Source organism: Chaetura pelagica, unplaced genomic scaffold (genome assembly GCF_000747805.2).
Source record: "Chaetura pelagica isolate M959 unplaced genomic scaffold, ChaPel_1.0 scaffold531, whole genome shotgun sequence".
NCBI classification, from domain to species: domain Eukaryota; kingdom Metazoa; phylum Chordata; class Aves; order Apodiformes; family Apodidae; genus Chaetura; species Chaetura pelagica.
In genome coordinates this window covers 4,364,978-4,383,740 of record NW_009952362.1, presented here as the reverse complement: position 1 = coordinate 4,383,740, position 18,763 = coordinate 4,364,978, and the positions used below count along the sequence as shown (strand labels likewise).

The window sequence follows — 18,763 nt, the reverse complement described above, 5'->3', positions numbered from 1 at the left end:
AATTCCACATGCTACAATGTTCTCTGGTCACTACTCAAGCAAGCAAGATGGCTTGAGAAATTGTTGGATCATGAATTATGTATCTGAGGGTTCTTTTGTCTTTTTTTTGGAGGGACACACATAAACATTTTCAAATCATTACAGATAGAGAATTAAGGAGTCTTGGAAAGAGGAACCAGAAAGCAGAGTCTTTGGTAGATCCAAGTTCAGATAAGGTTTGAATGATGTTTGCTGGGACTCAAGATTCACGTGTCAAGATCTTTCTAGTTGCTTCTGTGTAATCTCAGCCCAAATGCTCAAAATCCCTCCAGGCTTTTTCCCCCTTGAGCAAATAGTCTGTAACAAGAGCAGATATTTACATGGAATTTTACTGGTGTGTGAACAGACTAAGGGAAGTTGGAGCCTTTTTGGTTTGGGGATCCACTTTTTTTTCAAAGCCAGCGGGAGGGTTTAAGTTGGAAAACTAAATATGAGTTATTACTGGGCAGAAAAATGGAGAGGATCTTGGGAAATTCAGAATTAATGTGTGTCCTCTTCTGAAATGCAGCCCTACTGCTTTGTCAACAGTTGTCTCTGTTGCTGTTGTAGCTCTCGAGCAGCTGCTCACAGAACTTGAAGATTTTCTGAGGATACTGGACAAGGAGAACTTGAGCAGCACTGCTGTTGTGAAGAAGAGCTTCCTCTCTGACCTGCTGCGGGTCTACACCAAGTCCAGCGGTACGGGCAAGGAAAGCTGAGAATGGGGTGGTGGGGACTTGTGGGAACTGCTACAGGGTATTGAAGTGACATTTTCCTGGAGGCTGGTGGGAAGGGGAGACATGAAAATTAGGAGAAAACAGAACGAAGATTTTTTTTTTTTGCAGTGACCTCTAATTGTTTATGTAAAATTACTATAGTTATGTGTCCAGCTTTACAAGCAAAGGATTCCCAAGATTCCTGATACTTTCTGTTTTCCTTATTAAACCTTAAGTTTATTTAATCCACTTTGTAAGATACACAGGATGTACTGTTTGGCCAAGTTAATGTTTAAGTAGAAATTTTAACTTATGGAATTTCCTGACTATAAAAGCATGTAATTTTCCTGCTTTTCATTGTTGCTCGGGGTTTTTTCTGCTCCTTGCCCCAACCAATGGTCTCTCCCTAAAACGTGCTCAGCAAAGACTCTTTTTTACATCTGTCTTTGTGGAAAAACTTAGCATTGTGAAAGCAGAGAGTGGGTAAAATGTTCACTTCTCCCTTTGGTTGCAGGTGGCGATGAGGAATATATTTATATGAACAAAGTCACCATCCATAAGCAGCAGGGCGACCAGGAAAAACAAGACACAGGTAGGGAGCTGGAGATGAATGGCTGCCTCGTATCTTACAGGGCAATGAAGGCACGTGTGGTTAGATTCTTGCTTTACTGCGACCTGTGGTGACCCCTCTGGCAGCTCTGAGGGCCGAGGCAGTTGATGGTGTGGAAGGACTGCCATTTTCATTACATTCCATTGGAAATCATGGTCCTTGCCAACACCGTGAGGTTATTCCTGGAAGCAGCACTTTGGAGGGCGTTATTTTGGGATAAAGATGTTGTCTTCTAAGGCCTGCAGCTCCGCTGCCTGAAATATTTAAGGCAGTCTTCGAGATTCCTTTAGCCACAAAACATGTCAGTTCACCCCTCTGAGACCTTGAAAGCATTTGTCTCCTTTATTGAGTTGCTTTGCACTAGCCCAGAAGGTCTGTGTTGTCCTGACCTTGTGAGGTGAGTTCCCAGGTGGAGCCTTCACCCTGGCCATCTGCCTGGGCAGAGCACCTTCCTCTCCCAGGGTATGCAAATGTTCCGTGGTGTACAAGCCAAGAAATTAAACCTAGATAAAATATTTCCAATTTAATTTTTCCAGGTTTTTAATCTGTAACATGGGAGAAAACATAATTCTCTAAAAATGTCCTTGCTCTTTGAAGTTCATCACAAAGACCATTTTGATAGGTGCACAGAGTGAGATTCCTACTGACACACGTCTCCTTAATGCACATGTGGGCAGAGGATGACCCTTCCCCACAGTTTCTGATCCAAATAGATGAGACAAGAGGACTCAGCAGTGCAGCCTGCGGTGGATGTGCTAGTCCTGCAATAGCTGGAGTAGCTCCAGAGTTGTTTATTTTGGTTTCATTGTTTTGTGGTGGGTTTGTTTGTTCTATTTGTTTTGGTTTGCTTTTTAAAATACCTGCAGCTGAATTTAGGGTAACTTCAAATACCCCTGGAGACAGGATGTCCTCCCAGATGACACGTGCAGCCTCTGTATGATCTCCAGACAGGGCCCTCGGGGTGATGCTGTAATGCTCCATAACAGGATTGCTCAGCCTCCCAGTAGCTGCCAGTGGCTGAGAAGTGACAGAAATACCTCTTTAGAGAAGTTCTCATTTGGGTGGATGAAAGAAGACTTGCACTGATCCACCATGCAGAAACACAGGGGCAAATTTCAGACAATTTCTATTTTAGAGTTGGTTCTTTTTATTTCAGACTTTTCCCTGTCCAGGCCATGGGCCTGCCCACTCAGTTGCTCCCTGTGGGACTTGGTGCTTTTTGCTTTCTCAGTTTTCAGCAACCTCCCTATTCCAAGTAAAACTTCTGAGTTATTTGGAAATGCTGAAGTCAGTGAAACACATGTATGGGATCTTAGCCATAGCTGCAGCTGGGTGAACAGCCCTGATCCTGCCTCTGTAACTGCATGGAGAGATCTGTTTCTGCCTGGTCAGAAGGGAGACCTGCAGGATCAGATATAGCAGAGGGAGGGGCCCTAGTACCTGCTGGGGCTGGGGGCTGTGATAGGGATCCTCCAGGGATGATGCAGCTGCCTTTACCCCTTTTGTCCACTGCTGCTCAATGCACTTTGTTTCACAGCAATCCGCTGGTGGGATGTGGTGGCCACACTTTTGTGGCTCAGGTCAATCGGTCCTCTCACACCCTGTGGGGTTTCTTCCTCACTGTAGCTGTGCTGGAGAATGCTCCAGCAGTGCAGGGTGAAATGCTTTCCAAAGGGATAATACATCAGCTCTAAAAATCTCCCTCCAAACCTTAAAACATGCTATTTCTACAAAAAACATATTTCACTCCCTATTTCAGTTCCACCAGGAGGGATTTAAGCTGGGCAGTGTGCTGCTTTTGGGCTGCCTTTTTATGGCACAGGAGTTGAATTCACTGCAGTGAGGGATGAAGGCACCATCATTTACTTGAGAATCACAAGTCTCTACCCTACAAGTCCATGGGACTCTTCAGTGAGCCAAATACCATCTCCTCTTGGAAGTCAGCACTTCCAGAAAGGGCAGGGGTCTGGGATGTGGGACCAATGGACAGTGTAGGTCTCTGGGTGGTGCACACTGCTGTCTTCCTAGCCCAAAGACCAGGAGCAATTCACTTTTACAGAGAACAGAGAGCACAGATAAATAATGGTTAGTATAGATGTGAATTTTAACAGGCTTTTGGCTCTTTTTTATTCTTCCTCCCTTCTCGTAAATTCTCTCCAAATTCTAGATTCTAGAGAGACTTCTTTGTCAGAAGACACCTATAAAGTGTTAATGCTTATCTAGGAAAAAAAGACTCCTTCCCTCCCACCCCAATAAGGAAGCAGTCTATGATTTGTGGTGCTGATGTGTATAGTGGGAGAAGGGAGGGACATGTACAGTACATACTGTGTGGACTCTTCATATAGAAAGTGTGCACTAGGTGCTGGGCCCCACATGCTGAGCACAGCACTAGGTGCCCTCTGAAACCCCAGAACAGAAAACCCATAACATCTCCCAGGGATCTTGTCAGATTAAGGTTAAAGGGGCAGTTATTCCTGCGCAGAGACTGAAAATCAAAGCTTGATCACATCCTAGTCTGCTCCTCAGCTGGAGAACATGTCTATGGAGGTGGGCAGCTTTCCACCAGGGTGAGGACTGAAGCTGTGGTCTCAGTCCCATGCTCCAAGGTTGGTGGGAGGAGGAGCTGCTGGTACAGAAACCAAACAGCATTTTCCTGGCATGGTGAGGTTCAGTGGGATGATTGCTAGGTTTGCCGGAGAGTCAGGAACAGATGGCCACCACTTGCAAAGGGTTTGGTAGTGATTTTTACTGCTGCAATTTCTCTTCTGTGGAACTGAGCATGGGAGGTTCTGCCTGGCACAGGAGGATGTGAGTTGGCCTGTCCATTTCTCTCTGCTAAAGGGGCCTCTTAAAAGTTCCCCGTGTGGACAGCTGTGAGTGTGGAGATAATCCTCTCTTGGGTAGGAGCCCACTGGGGCTTTAGGAAATCTCAAACTTACTTCTGGTATTTCCAAAAGCAGAAATGGCCTCAGCAGCTGCTGTTGATGGAAAGTATCTGCCCTGAGAGCACTGTCACTTGGGTCTTTTACAGAAAAGACCAATCTGTAACAGCAGCCAGTAGATATGGCTCTGGTAGCATAATCTTGGGGTATTTTGGTAGATGGTTCTCCCCCTGATCAATCTGTGTCATAGCCTCACCTGCTTTACTCTGAACATTACAAGACATCCAGCAGCCCTACTTGTGAGGTGCAAACAGCTGCTTGGAGTCAGTGTCTGTTGATCCATAGATCTTGTGTGTCCTTAATGAAGTTATCCAGCAGCAATGACCAGGAGACCCATGTCGCATGGAGCAGTTTGCCACAAGAGATGTGTTTTGAGCTCTTGCACCATCAGACCAGGAGCTGGCTGCAGCCTGGCAGGGCAGAGCTGTCATCATGGTTTCCAAGCCTCAGACATGAACAAAGTAATGTGGTTTCCAGCTTCTATTTTTAAAGCCCAGAATTATGCAGCAAAGTTCCTGTCTGTGTCTTTGGAGCGCAGTGCTAACCACTGCTGGGCACTGTGCGCTGCCTTGGTGGCTTCTGTGTGGCTGGAACATCAGCAGGTGGCAAAGGGAGTTAGAGCATCAACTTGCTGCAGATTTTGAACCCAGTTCACTTTTAATTTGCTGGACTTGAAGTATCTGAATACCTTAGCCACGTGTCTCCTGAAGTAATGGCAAGAACACTCTGTCAAAGGGAATGTTGCCTCTGCACAGGATAATGTCTTCAAAGGCCTTAATTTTTCAGCCATTTATTGTCTTTCTCCCACTTGTTCCTAAGCATTGCTGCATTCTGCTGTATTGGAGGTCGTGGGATTTGGGCACAAGTTTGAGGCCACCCAGGAATTCTGTTGTGGAGGAAGAGGGACTGAAGACAAGTTTTCTGAGCCTTTGACATACCCTTCAGCCACTGAATCACTCTGCATTCAGCTGCTTGGAAAATCTGACTTTCCAGAGGCAGATGCAGATTGCCTGGAGCAGTCCTGCTGCCATATGCCCTTTCACATGTTTGGCCTGGGCTGCTTCAAGAGCAACTCTTCCTGAAAAAGCAAGACAAATACTGTTCTTGTCTGGCTTTGACAAGCCATTTGCAGCCCAGCTAGGCAGCAACCTTTGCAGTTTGCTCTGGGAGCAGAGTGGAATTAGCTTCAGTTTTCTGGAAAGGCAGCAAAGGTGAGGTCAGCCACTGATCTGCCTGCTCACAGCAGCAAGGAGTAGAGCTAGCAAAAACTAAAATGCTGTGGATTTCAAAGTCTCAGCAGTGGGTCTGAGCTTCACAGTTTTCCCTCCAGAAGGAAAAACATGCCCAAAAACCAGAGGCCAGTTCTTCTATTGGGTCTCCAAGTGGCACATTCCTGGGTATGGCCTGAAATGACACAGTGGCCCTGCACGTGCTGCCTTTAATTGTTGCTCTGTTTGCTACTGAAATAGCACCTTGTTGTTCTGCACATCCCCAGGTGGTGAGTGCTCTGCTGGGACACACCACACACCATCAGTAGAGTTGTGTTTCTGGCTTGCAGGGCTGGATCGGAGAAGCTCCCTCACCAATGGAGACTCAGGACTGCACTCGTCACCTCCTCAGAAGAGCCTGCCAGAGCTCCCCCCTCCAAAGGTATGTTTGGCAAATCCTTTGCTTTTCAGTGCCTGGGGATCTGAACCCTGGCAGGCTTCACTTCTGTTACCTGCTTCATGGCACAGGGAGACAGGGAGCTCTGCCCAGGTATTTCAGTGAGGCAAGTGGTTCTGGAGAGCTTAATTTAAAAAAAATACAAATCAAATGAAAAATATGTAACTAGGGGCTCCCTCTTGTACAGATTTCTGTTTGGTCTTTACAAAGGCTGCAGGTCAGTGTGCCCAGGCAGGGTGGCCATGCTCTGGAATGGCTAGGCATCCAGAAACCCCTGTGGTTCCCAAAGCTTGTGCACAGGGAGAACAGGCAGCTGTGGGAGCCGTGGGCTTCCTGGGTGTGCACAGGAGCATTCTGCAAAAGAGGTGGTGTTCCTTGCCAGGGAAACACGCCCCCATGCATGGCAGTGCAGGCTCAAAGAATGAAGGGAATTGAGGTTTTCCAAAGAACCAAAGGTGAGCTTGCCTCTCAGCTGTTGCTTTGGAAATCTCCAAGCTGTAAAGCTTGCTGGCATGTACTTTGAAAAGCCAGAAATCCTTCACCTGCCAGGTGGTGGGATGATCCCTGGGCAGTGCCACAATCTCCCTCACTGGCAGAGCCCTGCATGATTTGACCATGAGCAGAGAAAACCAGGTTTGCTTCCAGCTGAAGCACCTGGTGTTGTCTGTGCACTGGGTGAAGGTTCTGGGCATTATGCTGGTTGTACAGCCCACAGGTCTGCAAGGAGGAGTCAACAGCACAGTCAGTGTTTCTCAGGGCAGCTATAAATCTGCTCAGGGTCCAGTTATAAATCCAGCCAGGGTCCAGTTCAACACCACCAGCTGTCAGTGGGATTTTGTCTCCATGCCAGTAAGCCAGCCTGTGTGTCCTCAAGAGACACAGGTCATCCTCAAGACCCCGGATGTTTCTGTTTGGTAGTTGATCCAATGTGGGAATTGCTGTACTTGGATTTCAGGATGTGAGAGGAAAGGAGAGCAGGGAGCGTGGAGGGGGAGGCATGGAGGAGGATGGGGTGATACATCCATTAACCATAGAGGAGGATCTGCTCCTTTCCCAGGAAGGATGACACGAGGGTGAGGCTTAAGGACTTCTGCTGTGTGGCCCAGCTGGAGGAGCTGGGAAAACAAGGGGATGGGATGTGGACAGCAAGCCCTCGGATGCAGCCTGCCGAGAGCTGCTCCAGCCCCAGGGGTGCTTTGCCCACACAACCAGCCTGGGATAGTTGCCTGGGAGCAGCAACCAGAGCAGGAATCACTGTTTGGCTTTGGGTTTCTCAGAGCCAGAGGGGGTGGCGGCCATGGCAGGGAGGCAGGCAGGAGGATAGTGGTGCAGTGGAATGAAGTCATAACCAGGGAAGAATCATAGAATCATAGAACTATTCAGGTTGGAAAAGACCCTTAGGATCACTGAGTCCAACCATCATCCCTACTCTAGAAAGTTCTCCCCCGTGGAGGGGGAGGCATGGAGGAGGATGGGGTGATACATCCATTAACCATAGAGGAGGATCTGCTCCTTTCCCAGGAAGGATGACACGAGGGTGAGGCTTAAGGACTTCTGCTGTGTGGCCCAGCTGGAGGAGCTGGGAAAACAAGGGGATGGGATGTGGACAGCAAGCCCTCGGATGCAGCCTGCCGAGAGCTGCTCCAGCGCCAGGGGTGCTTTGCCCACACAACCAGCCTGGGATAGTTGCCTGGGAGCAGCAACCAGAGCAGGAATCACTGTTTGGCTTTGGGTTTCTCAGAGCCAGAGGGGGTGGCGGCCATGGCAGGGAGGCAGGCAGGAGGATAGTGGTGCAGTGGAATGAAGTCATAACCAGGGAAGAATCATAGAATCATAGAACTATTCAGGTTGGAAAAGACCCTTAGGATCACTGAGTCCAACCATCATCCCTACTCTAGAAAGTTCTCCCCTAAACCATATCCACCAACACCACATCCAAGAAGCAGCTGGGTGTCCCCAGGGCATCTCTGCTTGTGCTTGGTAGAGCCCAGATTTCTGAGTGGGCAATCAGGAGATTAAATAAGGGAATTAGAAAAATAACAGTCTTGGATGGTTTAGGTACCTTTCTCAGCTAATATCCATCTTCTCCCAGGCTTCTGCTGGGACCCACCTTCTCCCACCTGCTTACCTCTGGAGCTAACCTTTGGATAAAGCAGTTAAGTGCCTCCTCACTGTGAGCATCTGAGTGCCAGTGGGTTGTTGGCAACAAAGATATCTGAGCATACTTCAAGGAGCAGGTCTGGGGAGAGCTGTACTGTGGTCCCAGTGTGTGGAAAGGCTGCTGTGGGGGAAATGAATCTTCCCTGTCCATGTGTGCTGCTTCTGGTGCAGACAGGATCCGTGACCACCTGAGAGATGGAGGAGAGAGAGGAACCCCTTACACAGAATGAGGGACGTTTAGAGAGGACCTCAGAATATATCTATTTTAGCTCCATGGAGTTTTCTGTGTTTTGGAGGTGTCAAGGCACCCTGTGGTCTTGCTCTACCCTTGCCTTTAGAGGCACAGGAGAAAACTGATGATGAAGCTCTGCACAGCAGATTGTCCCTGGTATTCACCAGCAGTCAACGGGCAACCCAACAGGGCTAGCCCAGCTGGATCACACTAATGTCTTTGGATTTGTCCCAAAGCAACCTTTAAACAATGAGTCCCGTGGGCTGTGACCTTTCATCACTTTCCACAGCCATCCACTGAGAAAGTCATGTGGTGCAGACAAGGGTGCCCAAGATGGTTTCATTTGCATGCTCCATTGTGCTGTAAGGCAACAGGCAAATGTTCTGTGAGGACCAGGCTGGGTTAGATAACACAGCACATGCTCTTTGACCTGGGCTAGGGACAAAGCACCTCCGTGCCTTCAGGGAAAAGAGAAGAGGAACAAAAAAGGTTCTGCGGCAGCTGAGTTGCAGTCCCACCTAGTCCCTGTTGGCTTCCATTGTCTGTAGGAAACAAAACAGGGCAGCCTCTTTCCCCCCCTCACCTCCTTCCCTGACATTTGTGAGACAGTGTCAAATAAACCCACAGCCTTTCTTTGTGTAGGCAATTTGTTTATGGTCATAGCACAATGTGAGCTGGTTACGCAAAGGAGGTCACCACAGGTGGCAATTGCAGACCCATTCCCTGGCCAGGGAAGGGAGTGAGTAAAGCTTTGGAGTGGCTGAGTTCATTTTTATTTCTTTAATTCAACACATAAAGACAAGTTCCTAAAACCTTAAGTGTTTGGAGGCAAGTGTTTTCCAGCAGTGTGTCCTACATGGCTCTGGAAAGCAAGCACCTGGCAGACCCAGGTAGGAAGGAGTTTTCATCCAGGACACGTAAGATGCTTGCAAGGTTGGCAGAGCCATGTGCAGCTGGCCCATGTGGGAGCAGAGTCACGTGCTTTTGGTCAGTGTGGTCAGGGTACCTAGCTCCCACAGGCTCAGTGGCATCCCCACTTGTGGGCAGTTGCTGACCAGAATGTCTTTTCCTTCAAAGCTTCCTTGTTATTTCTGGGCAGCAGTACCCATTGGTGAAAATATCTAGGGCAGCATGGAGCCACATTTGATGATGCTGGCATGACCTGCAAAGGGACTGATGCTGCCTTAAGGCTGCTCTGCAGTGCTGGTGCCCAGCTGGCCCCTCTTCTCCAGGCAGCCAGGAGCAATCATGTGGGCTGGCACGAAGGACCACGCATGATCCATGACCTGCAACACTGCTGTCTGCAGAGAGAGACCTGCTCTACTGCCTGTCCTCCTGGGAGGAGTGAGGCTTCATCCTTGCACACACTGACCATCCTGCCTAGGATTTGCACATGTCTCAGAAGCCTGCTGAAGCCATGTGAGCCAGAGCATACCATTGTCAGATGACTGGGAGTGGTTTGACCTGGGCGAGGAGAGGGGACGCTACTGTCGGGTCATGATGGGAGATGGGATGCCACTATTTTAGGAAGAGCATAAGCTGTGTGCTTATCCTGCTCTGCTGTCTCATGCTCAGCAGCCATGTGAATTACTTGAAAAGTAAAAAGGTTGCTTCTTAGGTTCCCTTTTTTTTTGTTTTCCCTCATGTGTTGGTATTTCTAAAGGATCAAGGCACTGTTTTTCCTACCAGCCCTTGCTTGTGTTTAGGGAGGGGTTTGGCAGGCACCACAGGGATTTTCCAACACTTGGACTCTTTTCAAAGGCTTTTTTTCCATCAATGTTGTGTATCTATTTCCTTCATTTTTTGCTCAGAGCACAATTAAAGATTCCTGATATAGTTCCTAAAGCAGATTTTTAGCTGTCAGAGACTTGGAGACATGACCAGTGACCTCTCAGGCTGTTCTGTGTAAAGCCAGGATTACACCAAATATCTGTCCTTCTGGTTCCCTATCAAGATAATCAGTAGCACAGGGGATTGTCCCCAGTTACAGTGAGCAGCTTGGGGAGGGTCGGTGTAGCAGGCAGAAGTCCCAGTTCACAGTAAGGCCAATGGGTTGCAATCACTGCTTTTGAGGAAACCTGATTTGATCTTTCCAGAGCTTTCAGCAAGATTAAAGAAAATAATATTTATGATGCAATTACACCATCATTTCAAAGAACTTGAGACATCTGAGCTCAGCAGTGTCTTTCTTCCCTGTCATCTCAACCAGTTTACATTAGTATCCCAGTGTAGACATCTAAAAGATCTCATCCATTAGGACACACTTTAGTGCTAAAACATATGATACCCCATTGTTTTAAAGTATCTGTTTTTAAATTAAATCATGTTTCTTTTATGTATTTATTCTGCAGATTCCTGAAATAAAACAACCTCCAGTCCCCAAGATCGAATCTCCAGAGGGATATTATGAAGAGGCTGAGCCATATGATGTCTCTGTAAATGGTATATCACAGCTAAGTCTCTGGGGGGCTTCACGAGGTTTATGGAAATGAGTAAACAAAAGTGTGGATGTTTCATGTGACAAATTTGTTTTCTGATGCTAGTCACTCTTGTTGTTACAGATCTAATGCTAGTTGGAAAGAAAAGCCTACTGAATTACTCAAATTTTTAGCTTTCCTGTAGAAATAAGTACTATGCCTGGGTTAATATATTGCTGTAAAACCATTGTGAGTTCTCTTTGTGTTGATGGTTTTCTGGCAGATAGGCTGTAGTCAAATGCAGGTTTCTATTGAGCAGTAGTGAAGCTGTGGTGGCTTGCATTCATGTCCTAGTGCCCTGATTGTCCCTTTGGGGCTCAAAATCCCTGACTCTAGGTCTGTTAACTGTGATAACCGCTTTTATAATTGGCTATTTATTCAGCTTTGTCTCTTGTGGCAGTTTAACCATCTGTAAACCTGATTAAAAAGCCACACTTCATGTGAGGGAACAGTGTGCTGGTTCCCTCTGCACACACTGGTTCACTGCTTGGGTGGGAACCTCCCAGCAATGTTGCCAGTAGTGTCACCAATTCGTGTCACCTCTGTCCTCCCCACCTCTTTTGGAGGAGCCTGCTGCTCCCAGATGCTCACTTTTTAAGATGTATTTGTGCATCCTTCTTCCAGTGAACACCCTTCATGAGAGATGACCTCCCCCTGACCTAACAGCAGAGCTGGTCTTGTCATCACTTTGCAATCCATTGCAGCCCAAATGAGAGATTGTATCGCTGTGCTGCAGAGACAGATCTCTGCTCATCAGCCTCAGCTGCAGCAGAGTGGGGCAGAGCTGAGGGTGAGAGTCAAGGCAAGCAGAGAAGTGAGAGTTAAGCATAAAACATTTGGATCTAAACCCTTGGCTGTTGAATCTGAGCTGTTCATGAAGCAAGCTGAGTCCTCCCCAGCCCCAGTGTGCACCATTGAGCTTTCAGGATCCCTGGCAGGGAAGCACCAGCATTGCCACTGCCTGTGGGGGCTGGGGGATGTTGTACCTGCACAGCTCTCATTGTGTGTGTGCACCTTGTGCTCCTGGGCAGCTTGTAGCTCAGTGTGGTTAGCTGTTTTCATGGTGGCTTAGGAGTTAAAGTGCTAAACAAAAAAGGGAGATGTAGAAAGATCTTTGTTTCCCATCCTGTTTTGGCAGCAACTGCATTACCGTGTGCCCAGCTCAGGTGGGAAAAGGTGCAGGCTTATCACAGCTGGGATGAAACTTCTGGTTTGGTGTGAAGAGGAGGTCTCTTCATCTCTGCCATGTGTCATTGGGTGCCAGCTCAGTTTTGCCAAAAAGCTTTGGGTTGTTTGGCTGAGGGCAGGGCTGTGATGTGTGGGTGATCCCTCCTTCAGCTGGGGCAGCCTCATCCCCATAGGGGTTTCCAGCTGCCTGCACTGTGAGACAAATGGGCTTTTATTCCCTGCTGCACATTGGGAAAGAGAATAACACTCTAAGAGCCGTGGCATGTAAAGACATTCACCGGATTAGTTGGCGTACAGCCATGGATCTGTGTGCTGGGAAAATCAGGTTACACTATCCAGGCAGCTCCATAAACTCACATTGCATTGAGAGCCTTGGCTGGCAGGAGCGATAAGCACACACCCAGCTTAAACCTCAGCTTTTCCTTGGTAACCTGCTGCTCATAGATGCAAATGCACCCACCATGGGCTGAAATCTAGGCCAGTTAAGTGCCTGAAGAAGTGAGACATCAGAGCCCTGCAGGCATGGTTGAAAAAAAAGAGAGAAAAAACCCATATGATGGGAGCACTGGCAGATAGAGGCAGGCTGTGGCTGCTGTCAGTAGCTGCTTGACCAGCGGGGTCGGCGTTCTACTGAGCAACATCTCAGCTGTAAGTGGAGGTGGGAGCCCCTGGAGCCAGCAGAGATGGGACATGCAAGTCCAGGCAGTCCTTCCCCACTGAGGCCTTTGTCTCCTGTGACTGCTCAATTGCCTGTCCCCTCTGCAAGCCCCAGCAGGTCCCTTCTGCACAAACAACCTGATATGCTATAATGCCTGTGGTTTTTAAGGTGGATGGTGTGAGAAGGAAAGCAGTGTTGTGTTCCCAAGAATCTCTGTGCTTTCCAGTAATCTCATGTTTGAGGAGATTGCTTGGGGTTAGTGGGAAGAAGGAGCAGGGAGGGGTGTGAAGCAGCAAGTTTATGGCAAGAGGATGGTGTGGGGAACTCAGGAGAGGGTAAAGTGTGGCACACCATGCAGAGGGTGGGTCAGGTAGCGATGCCAGGAAGCTGCTGTTGCCCTGGTTTACCTCAGGAGACTTGGCTTCAAATCCCATGGCACAAGGAGCAAAGCTGCAGGTTTCAGTCATGCCCATTAGTTCAACAAGTACAAAACTGGGATCCCCATCCCTCTTTCCCTTTTTCCAGGTGACAATAGTACCCTGTACCTGTCCTATGAGGAGTGATGGTCATTGCTAGCAACTGCCTTGAGACCTTGGCACAACTGGTGTCACTAAAGGATGTTTTGGACATGCATGGGTTTGCCCTGGACAAAAATGTTAAAGCCTGACCCCACTAACCTCAAAAAACCTCTGTGCTCACCCCTCTCTCCACACAGGCTGGGTAGGGAAGAGGCCAATGGTCCAGGGAGGTGGTGGTGGTGTTTCCAGTAGAACCTTGGAAGAACCTGTGCATCTCCAAACAAATGGGCGTAGTGAAATCAAAAATAGGAACATGACTAAAATTAGTGGGTATGCTGCCAAGAAAGGACATCAAAATGAGCTTCCAGATGGACAGAGGAGATAGAGATTTGTGCAGTGTCAGATGTGGGACTGCAAATCACTGTAACAAACCAGGGGTGAAATAATTAAAATTAAGCGGGTGGGTGAGGGTGCTGGGTTTCAGGGTCCCTTTTTCATCACCAAGATTCCTGCCCCTTTGCTGGGGATGCCTCTGCCTCTCATTTTACAGCTCCAGAAAATAATGCTGCTTCTCTTTCCTCCTGGGCTAAAATGTGTTAAGCTGTTATTGTCCTCATCCTCATCTGTGTTTGCATAATTGAAGGGTGCGATAAGACAGAGTGAAAACGCGAGGGGCAACGTGACTGCCAACCGAGCAATAATTATTCTGGCTGGAATAGCTCATCTGCCTGGGCTGAATTTTAATTATGATGGTGACGATTCTGTTTTAAAAGGGAATTGCCTTGTTGGAGAGGGTGGGTTCAAAATTTTGCCCTTGTTTGAAGTCTGAGGTGCTGTGTGCTCTCCCACCGTCACAGGGACGGAGCAGGGGAGGAGCGCAGGGCTGAGCTGGACTGGTGCCCTTGCTCTCTGCATTTGCTTATCTGTGGCTTTCTCTCTTTGTCTCCCTTTCTCTTTGCTTTTGACTGTGCAGGTCTGTTTGGTAGGCTTGCTGCGGCTGGACCAAGGCCAGGGTTGCAGGTTACTGAGGGCGTTATTTATGCCACAATAACGCTGGGTATGACGTTTTCCAAACTGAAGTGCCTTTTCTTTTTAAAAAAAAAACCACACCAAACCCTCAGTGGTAGCAAAGATGATCACGTGCTCTCCCTGGCATGCATGGGGTGTAACCATCTCTCCCCTCTCTCTGCCCATGTTGGATATATGCAATTTTTTGTGCCTTTCCTGGTGCTCAAGATGACAATGAAGAGAGCTTCCCTAGCATTTATTATGCTGGTTCTGGCCACTAATGTGGAGCTAGTATGTGGTAACACTGGTTGTATTGACATGTTGAAGGTGCTGTGCTTGGGCAGAGGAAGCTCTAGCATATGAGGTGGTTGGAGCTTCCTATGTCATGGTATTGATTTATCTCCCTGGGACATCATGGGTAGACAAACAGCAAAGCAGAGGTGAATCTAGATAAGGACATTCCAGAGCTTGGCTGCCATAGACATCTCCTCAATAAAAGATAAAATTGTGTTCTTAGCTGAAACTGCCAGTAGGTGGAAATGGAGACCTTGTACTGAAGTGTCTGAGCTGTGTGACTTGGGATCAAGTGAGTCCAAGTAGCGATGTCTCAAGTCACCCAAGCAAGGTTTGTCCCAGTTTGCCAGCTACACAGCCTGGAAAATGTCTTTTCCTCATGAGGTCCTAACAGTGTCACCAGGCCAGCAATGGCTGCATCTCTTCAGGTAGAGAAGACCTCATCTCATTAGGTGCTTTTGGTTGCAGCAGTTGATGTACAAAAGAGCAGCCAGGGTGTCTGCTGAGAGCATAGAAGAAATGTGGTATTCACTCTGGAGAAAGATGGCAGCCTGAGGCCTAATGCCTATGTGAGGGGCACCAGAGTCACCCAAAAGGGACAAGAGAGGCAGTTAATGACAGTTAATGATGTTGATAAGGAAGGAGATCTAGAAGACTAAGTTCCCTTAGGCATCCTTGCTGCTGAGTAAGGGAGCGTTCCTAGCAGTGCACAGGTTCAGCTTCTTGGTATTTGTAGGGACAAGGAACCTCATCGTTTTTGTTCCATCTGAATTTCTGGCCTGTAGACAAGGTCTGCATATCAAGAATGCATTGCAGGGCCATGATTTCCCATAAGAGATTGGCTCTCTGGTACATTGAGGGTATGAGGATGGTGAGCCAGTAGTGTCTTGTTAGCACCATTCAGAGATTTTGAAAGGGGGTATTTGCTTTCAAGTAAGTTTAACTGGTGCAGCTTTGATCACTTGAGGGATGTTATAGAATGAGATTTCACCCCAGGAGACTGGGAGTAAGACTGTAGCTTTGTTAATGCATCTCAGTTCCTTTTATTTTAAGAACAAATAAACCCAACCTAAGAAATGTTTTTCAGTGGAGCTCCTAATGCTTCCTCCCCGCCCCCCCCCCCTTTTTATGGCTGCTTTTCCTCTTTTTATTTGGCACCAATCCCATACTGTTACTTTCAAGAATGCATTGCAGGGCCATGATTTCCCATAAGAGATTGGCTCTCTGGTACATTGAGGGTATGAGGATGGTGAGCCAGTAGTGTCTTGTTAGCACCATTCAGAGATTTTGAAAGGGGGTATTTGCTTTCAAGTAAGTTTAACTGGTGCAGCTTTGATCACTTGAGGGATGTTATAGAATGAGATTTCACCCCAGGAGACTGGGAGTAAGACTGTAGCTTTGTTAATGCATCTCAGTTCCTTTTATTTTAAGAACAAATAAACCCAACCTAAGAAATGTTTTTCAGTGGAGCTCCTAATGCTTCCTCCCCGCCCCCCCCCCTTTTTATGGCTGCTTTTCCTCTTTTTATTTGGCACCAATCCCATACTGTTACTTTCATGTGGATATTAAGATTTTTATGAGAATCAAAATCAGAGGAAATTTTGGTGTGACAAATCATCTAGTGAGATGCTGTTTAGTAGGACAAGTATGCACAACCCTACACAAGTGCTGCCCAAATCTTACCAAATTGCTCTGTGAGCTTACCTTGTGAGTAAGAGCCATGCTCTTACATGCTGTAAAGGCCAGCAGAGCATTCCAAATTTCCCTGCAGTCAGTGGGAACTTTTTCATTGTTTCTGATATATCTGGTACCAATGACCAGCTGTTCCTATCAGCTGAAAAGTCCAATAAGCTATGGTAAATCAGAGCTGGGTATTAAAAATCCCAACTCATCTCAATGAAGTAGCAATCCATTGAAGAAATAACATTAAACATGTTACTACTGTTATTTGCAGCTGGCATTTATGACTCATTTTTGCTGCTGGAACAGTGTATTACTTCAAAGCCCCTTGTTGTCCCTTAGATGCTGAGTAGAGAGAGACCTGTTAGCCCGGAGAGGGAAAGTGGAATAACATCTCAAATACAATAGATCATTGCTTGCTGCATGGCCTCACAAATACCATTTTTGCTTCTGACATTCAGAGGACAAGGGCTGATTGTAGCTTTCTGTTGCCTTAAAAATTGTGAGTGTTTGGCTTGAAGTGGAAAGAAGAAAAACCATCTCTGGGGGAGGGAAGGAAAGAGGCAAACATCAGAAAATATGTAAGGGAATGTTCTCAAATTTGTGGTCAATTGAGAAGTGTCTTTTGAGCGTTTGCTAACTGAGACTATTAGGCACAAAACATTGCAAAGAGATTAATATTGAGCTAGAAAGAAAAAAGTATCTCTGAGGGTTATTTTCCTATTGGTTATCCTCCTGTAGCCTCAAAAGACACACCCCAAAGCTGGAGACTTTTGCATGTGTGAGCATGGCTGAGGCAAGCACTGGGCTCAGAGATGTCCTAGAAATGTATGTAATGATAGAGCTTTGTTTTTGTTATAGAAGATGGTGAAGCCATTAGTAGCTCCTATGAATCTTATGATGAAGAAGAAAGCAGCAAAGGCAAGTCAGCAACCCATCAGTGGCCATCCACAGAGGCCACCATTGAGCTGATGAAGGACGCCCGCATCTGTGCATTCCTGTGGAGAAAGAAGTGGCTGGGACAGTGGGCAAAACAGCTGTGTGTTATCAAGGACTCCAGGTTGCTGGTGGGTAGATCCTACACTCTGTGTAAAAGAACCTGTTTTCATGAGCTAGGGAGAGAAGTGGTGCTTCAGGGTTCATTACTAGCTGGCAAAAAAAAAAAAAAAAAAGTACCTCTTGAAGCAATGCTTCAAAAACCATGTTCCAGGGATTTGGGGATCTCATTCCATTTTCAGAAGGGACATGGGCATGGGTCTGTTGCAGGGGACAAGAGGACACATCTGTGGCCAAAATCCCAAACTCCCCAAATTTCTGGAGATGGTGTTTGGTAAGCAGAGAGGATGCTTATCCCACTAGCTAACCACATTCTTGATGCTCTAGCAGTGTCTGTGAGAGATATTTCAGACTATGTATGCATGTACATAGATGTATGTGGTGTATCTCTATAGATAAGGAGATATCCTGTGTGTAGTTGGTGTGGACATTGCAGCCTTTTAGGACCTGTGGGACCTTCTTGTGTTCAGTACACATAATGTATGTGGTTACACTGGGCCACTTCTAGGGTTGAGTTCACAGCAGCAAGCGAGGTGGAAGGCTCCTCCTCAGCCTCTTACCTGCTTTCTCAACTTCCTTCCCCAGTGCTACAAGAGCTCCAAAGACCACAGCCCTCAGCTCGATGTGAATTTGCTGGGCTGCACTGTGATTCACAAGGAAAAGCAAGTGAAGAAGAAGGAGCACAAGCTGAAGATCATCCCTATGAATGCCGATGTCATCGTGCTGGGGCTGCAGAGTAAAGACCAGGCAGAGCAGTGGCTCAGGGTCAGTGGCCCCTTCAGGACTTGCTTGGCTGCTGCTCCCATGCTTCTGCCCTGGCTTTGCTGGGAGACCATATCTTGTCCCATCTTTGTGTGCCCTGGCTCCCTTCCTCACTGCAAGCCCATATACAAACACATCATTTCATTTGCATGTCCTGGGACAGCTGCTCCCTGCTGCTTTCTGCACATGTGAGGCCATGGAGGGACCTCCTACCCCTGCTGCTGCGGCACAAGGGATGTCTGGGGTGCTGGGGTGGGTGCCCAACATGAAGTGGCTGAAGATGAGGGGAGATGTGGTCCTTTCCCTGAGATGGCAGCAGAAGAAGGAGCCTTCCTGAAGTTTGGGCAGCAGCAGAGCTGCAAGGTGCCGGTCCCCTGTTGACTCTGATCCAGCAGTTTCTGCTGGCTGCCTTCTGCAACACCAGGGGAGTCCCCAGGGTTGCAGGAAGCATAAACCATGGGTCTCCCAGGCTGCTGTGGTTTTGCCTGTCCTGGGTGGGAGGAGAAGTACTGATCCCATTACTGCAGCTCTCTCATGGCTGATGGCTTCCCCTTCTGCACAGGTAATCCAGGAGACCAGCGGTCTACTGTGTGAAGGAGGCACTGAAGGCAACCAGTACATCCCAGATTCACAGCGTCTCAGCTACCCAAAGGTACACCTATCTATTAAGAGAACTAGAACTTAGGCCTTTCCACCCTGATCCCTTAATAAGTAGTAGTTGTAGATGCAGTAATTTTACCTGAGAAGAGATATGAGCATAACCAGACCCGTCCTGCTGA

At 47.6% G+C, this 18,763-nt stretch overlaps 1 protein-coding gene across 1 annotated transcript in view; it reads left to right on the top strand.

Moving 5' to 3' along the window:
* Positions 1-18,763, top strand: part of AFAP1L2 (actin filament associated protein 1-like 2) — a 68,358-nt gene that overhangs the window by 41,204 nt on the left and 8,391 nt on the right. Inside the window, exons 2-9 of the mRNA XM_010007942.1 lie at positions 589-717; positions 1,249-1,326; positions 5,845-5,936; positions 8,677-8,679; positions 10,695-10,785; positions 17,028-17,233; positions 17,808-17,987; positions 18,547-18,636. Coding sequence (XP_010006244.1) covers positions 589-717; positions 1,249-1,326; positions 5,845-5,936; positions 8,677-8,679; positions 10,695-10,785; positions 17,028-17,233; positions 17,808-17,987; positions 18,547-18,636 — 869 coding nt within the window. The remainder of the gene's footprint in view (positions 1-588; positions 718-1,248; positions 1,327-5,844; positions 5,937-8,676; positions 8,680-10,694; positions 10,786-17,027; positions 17,234-17,807; positions 17,988-18,546; positions 18,637-18,763) is intronic.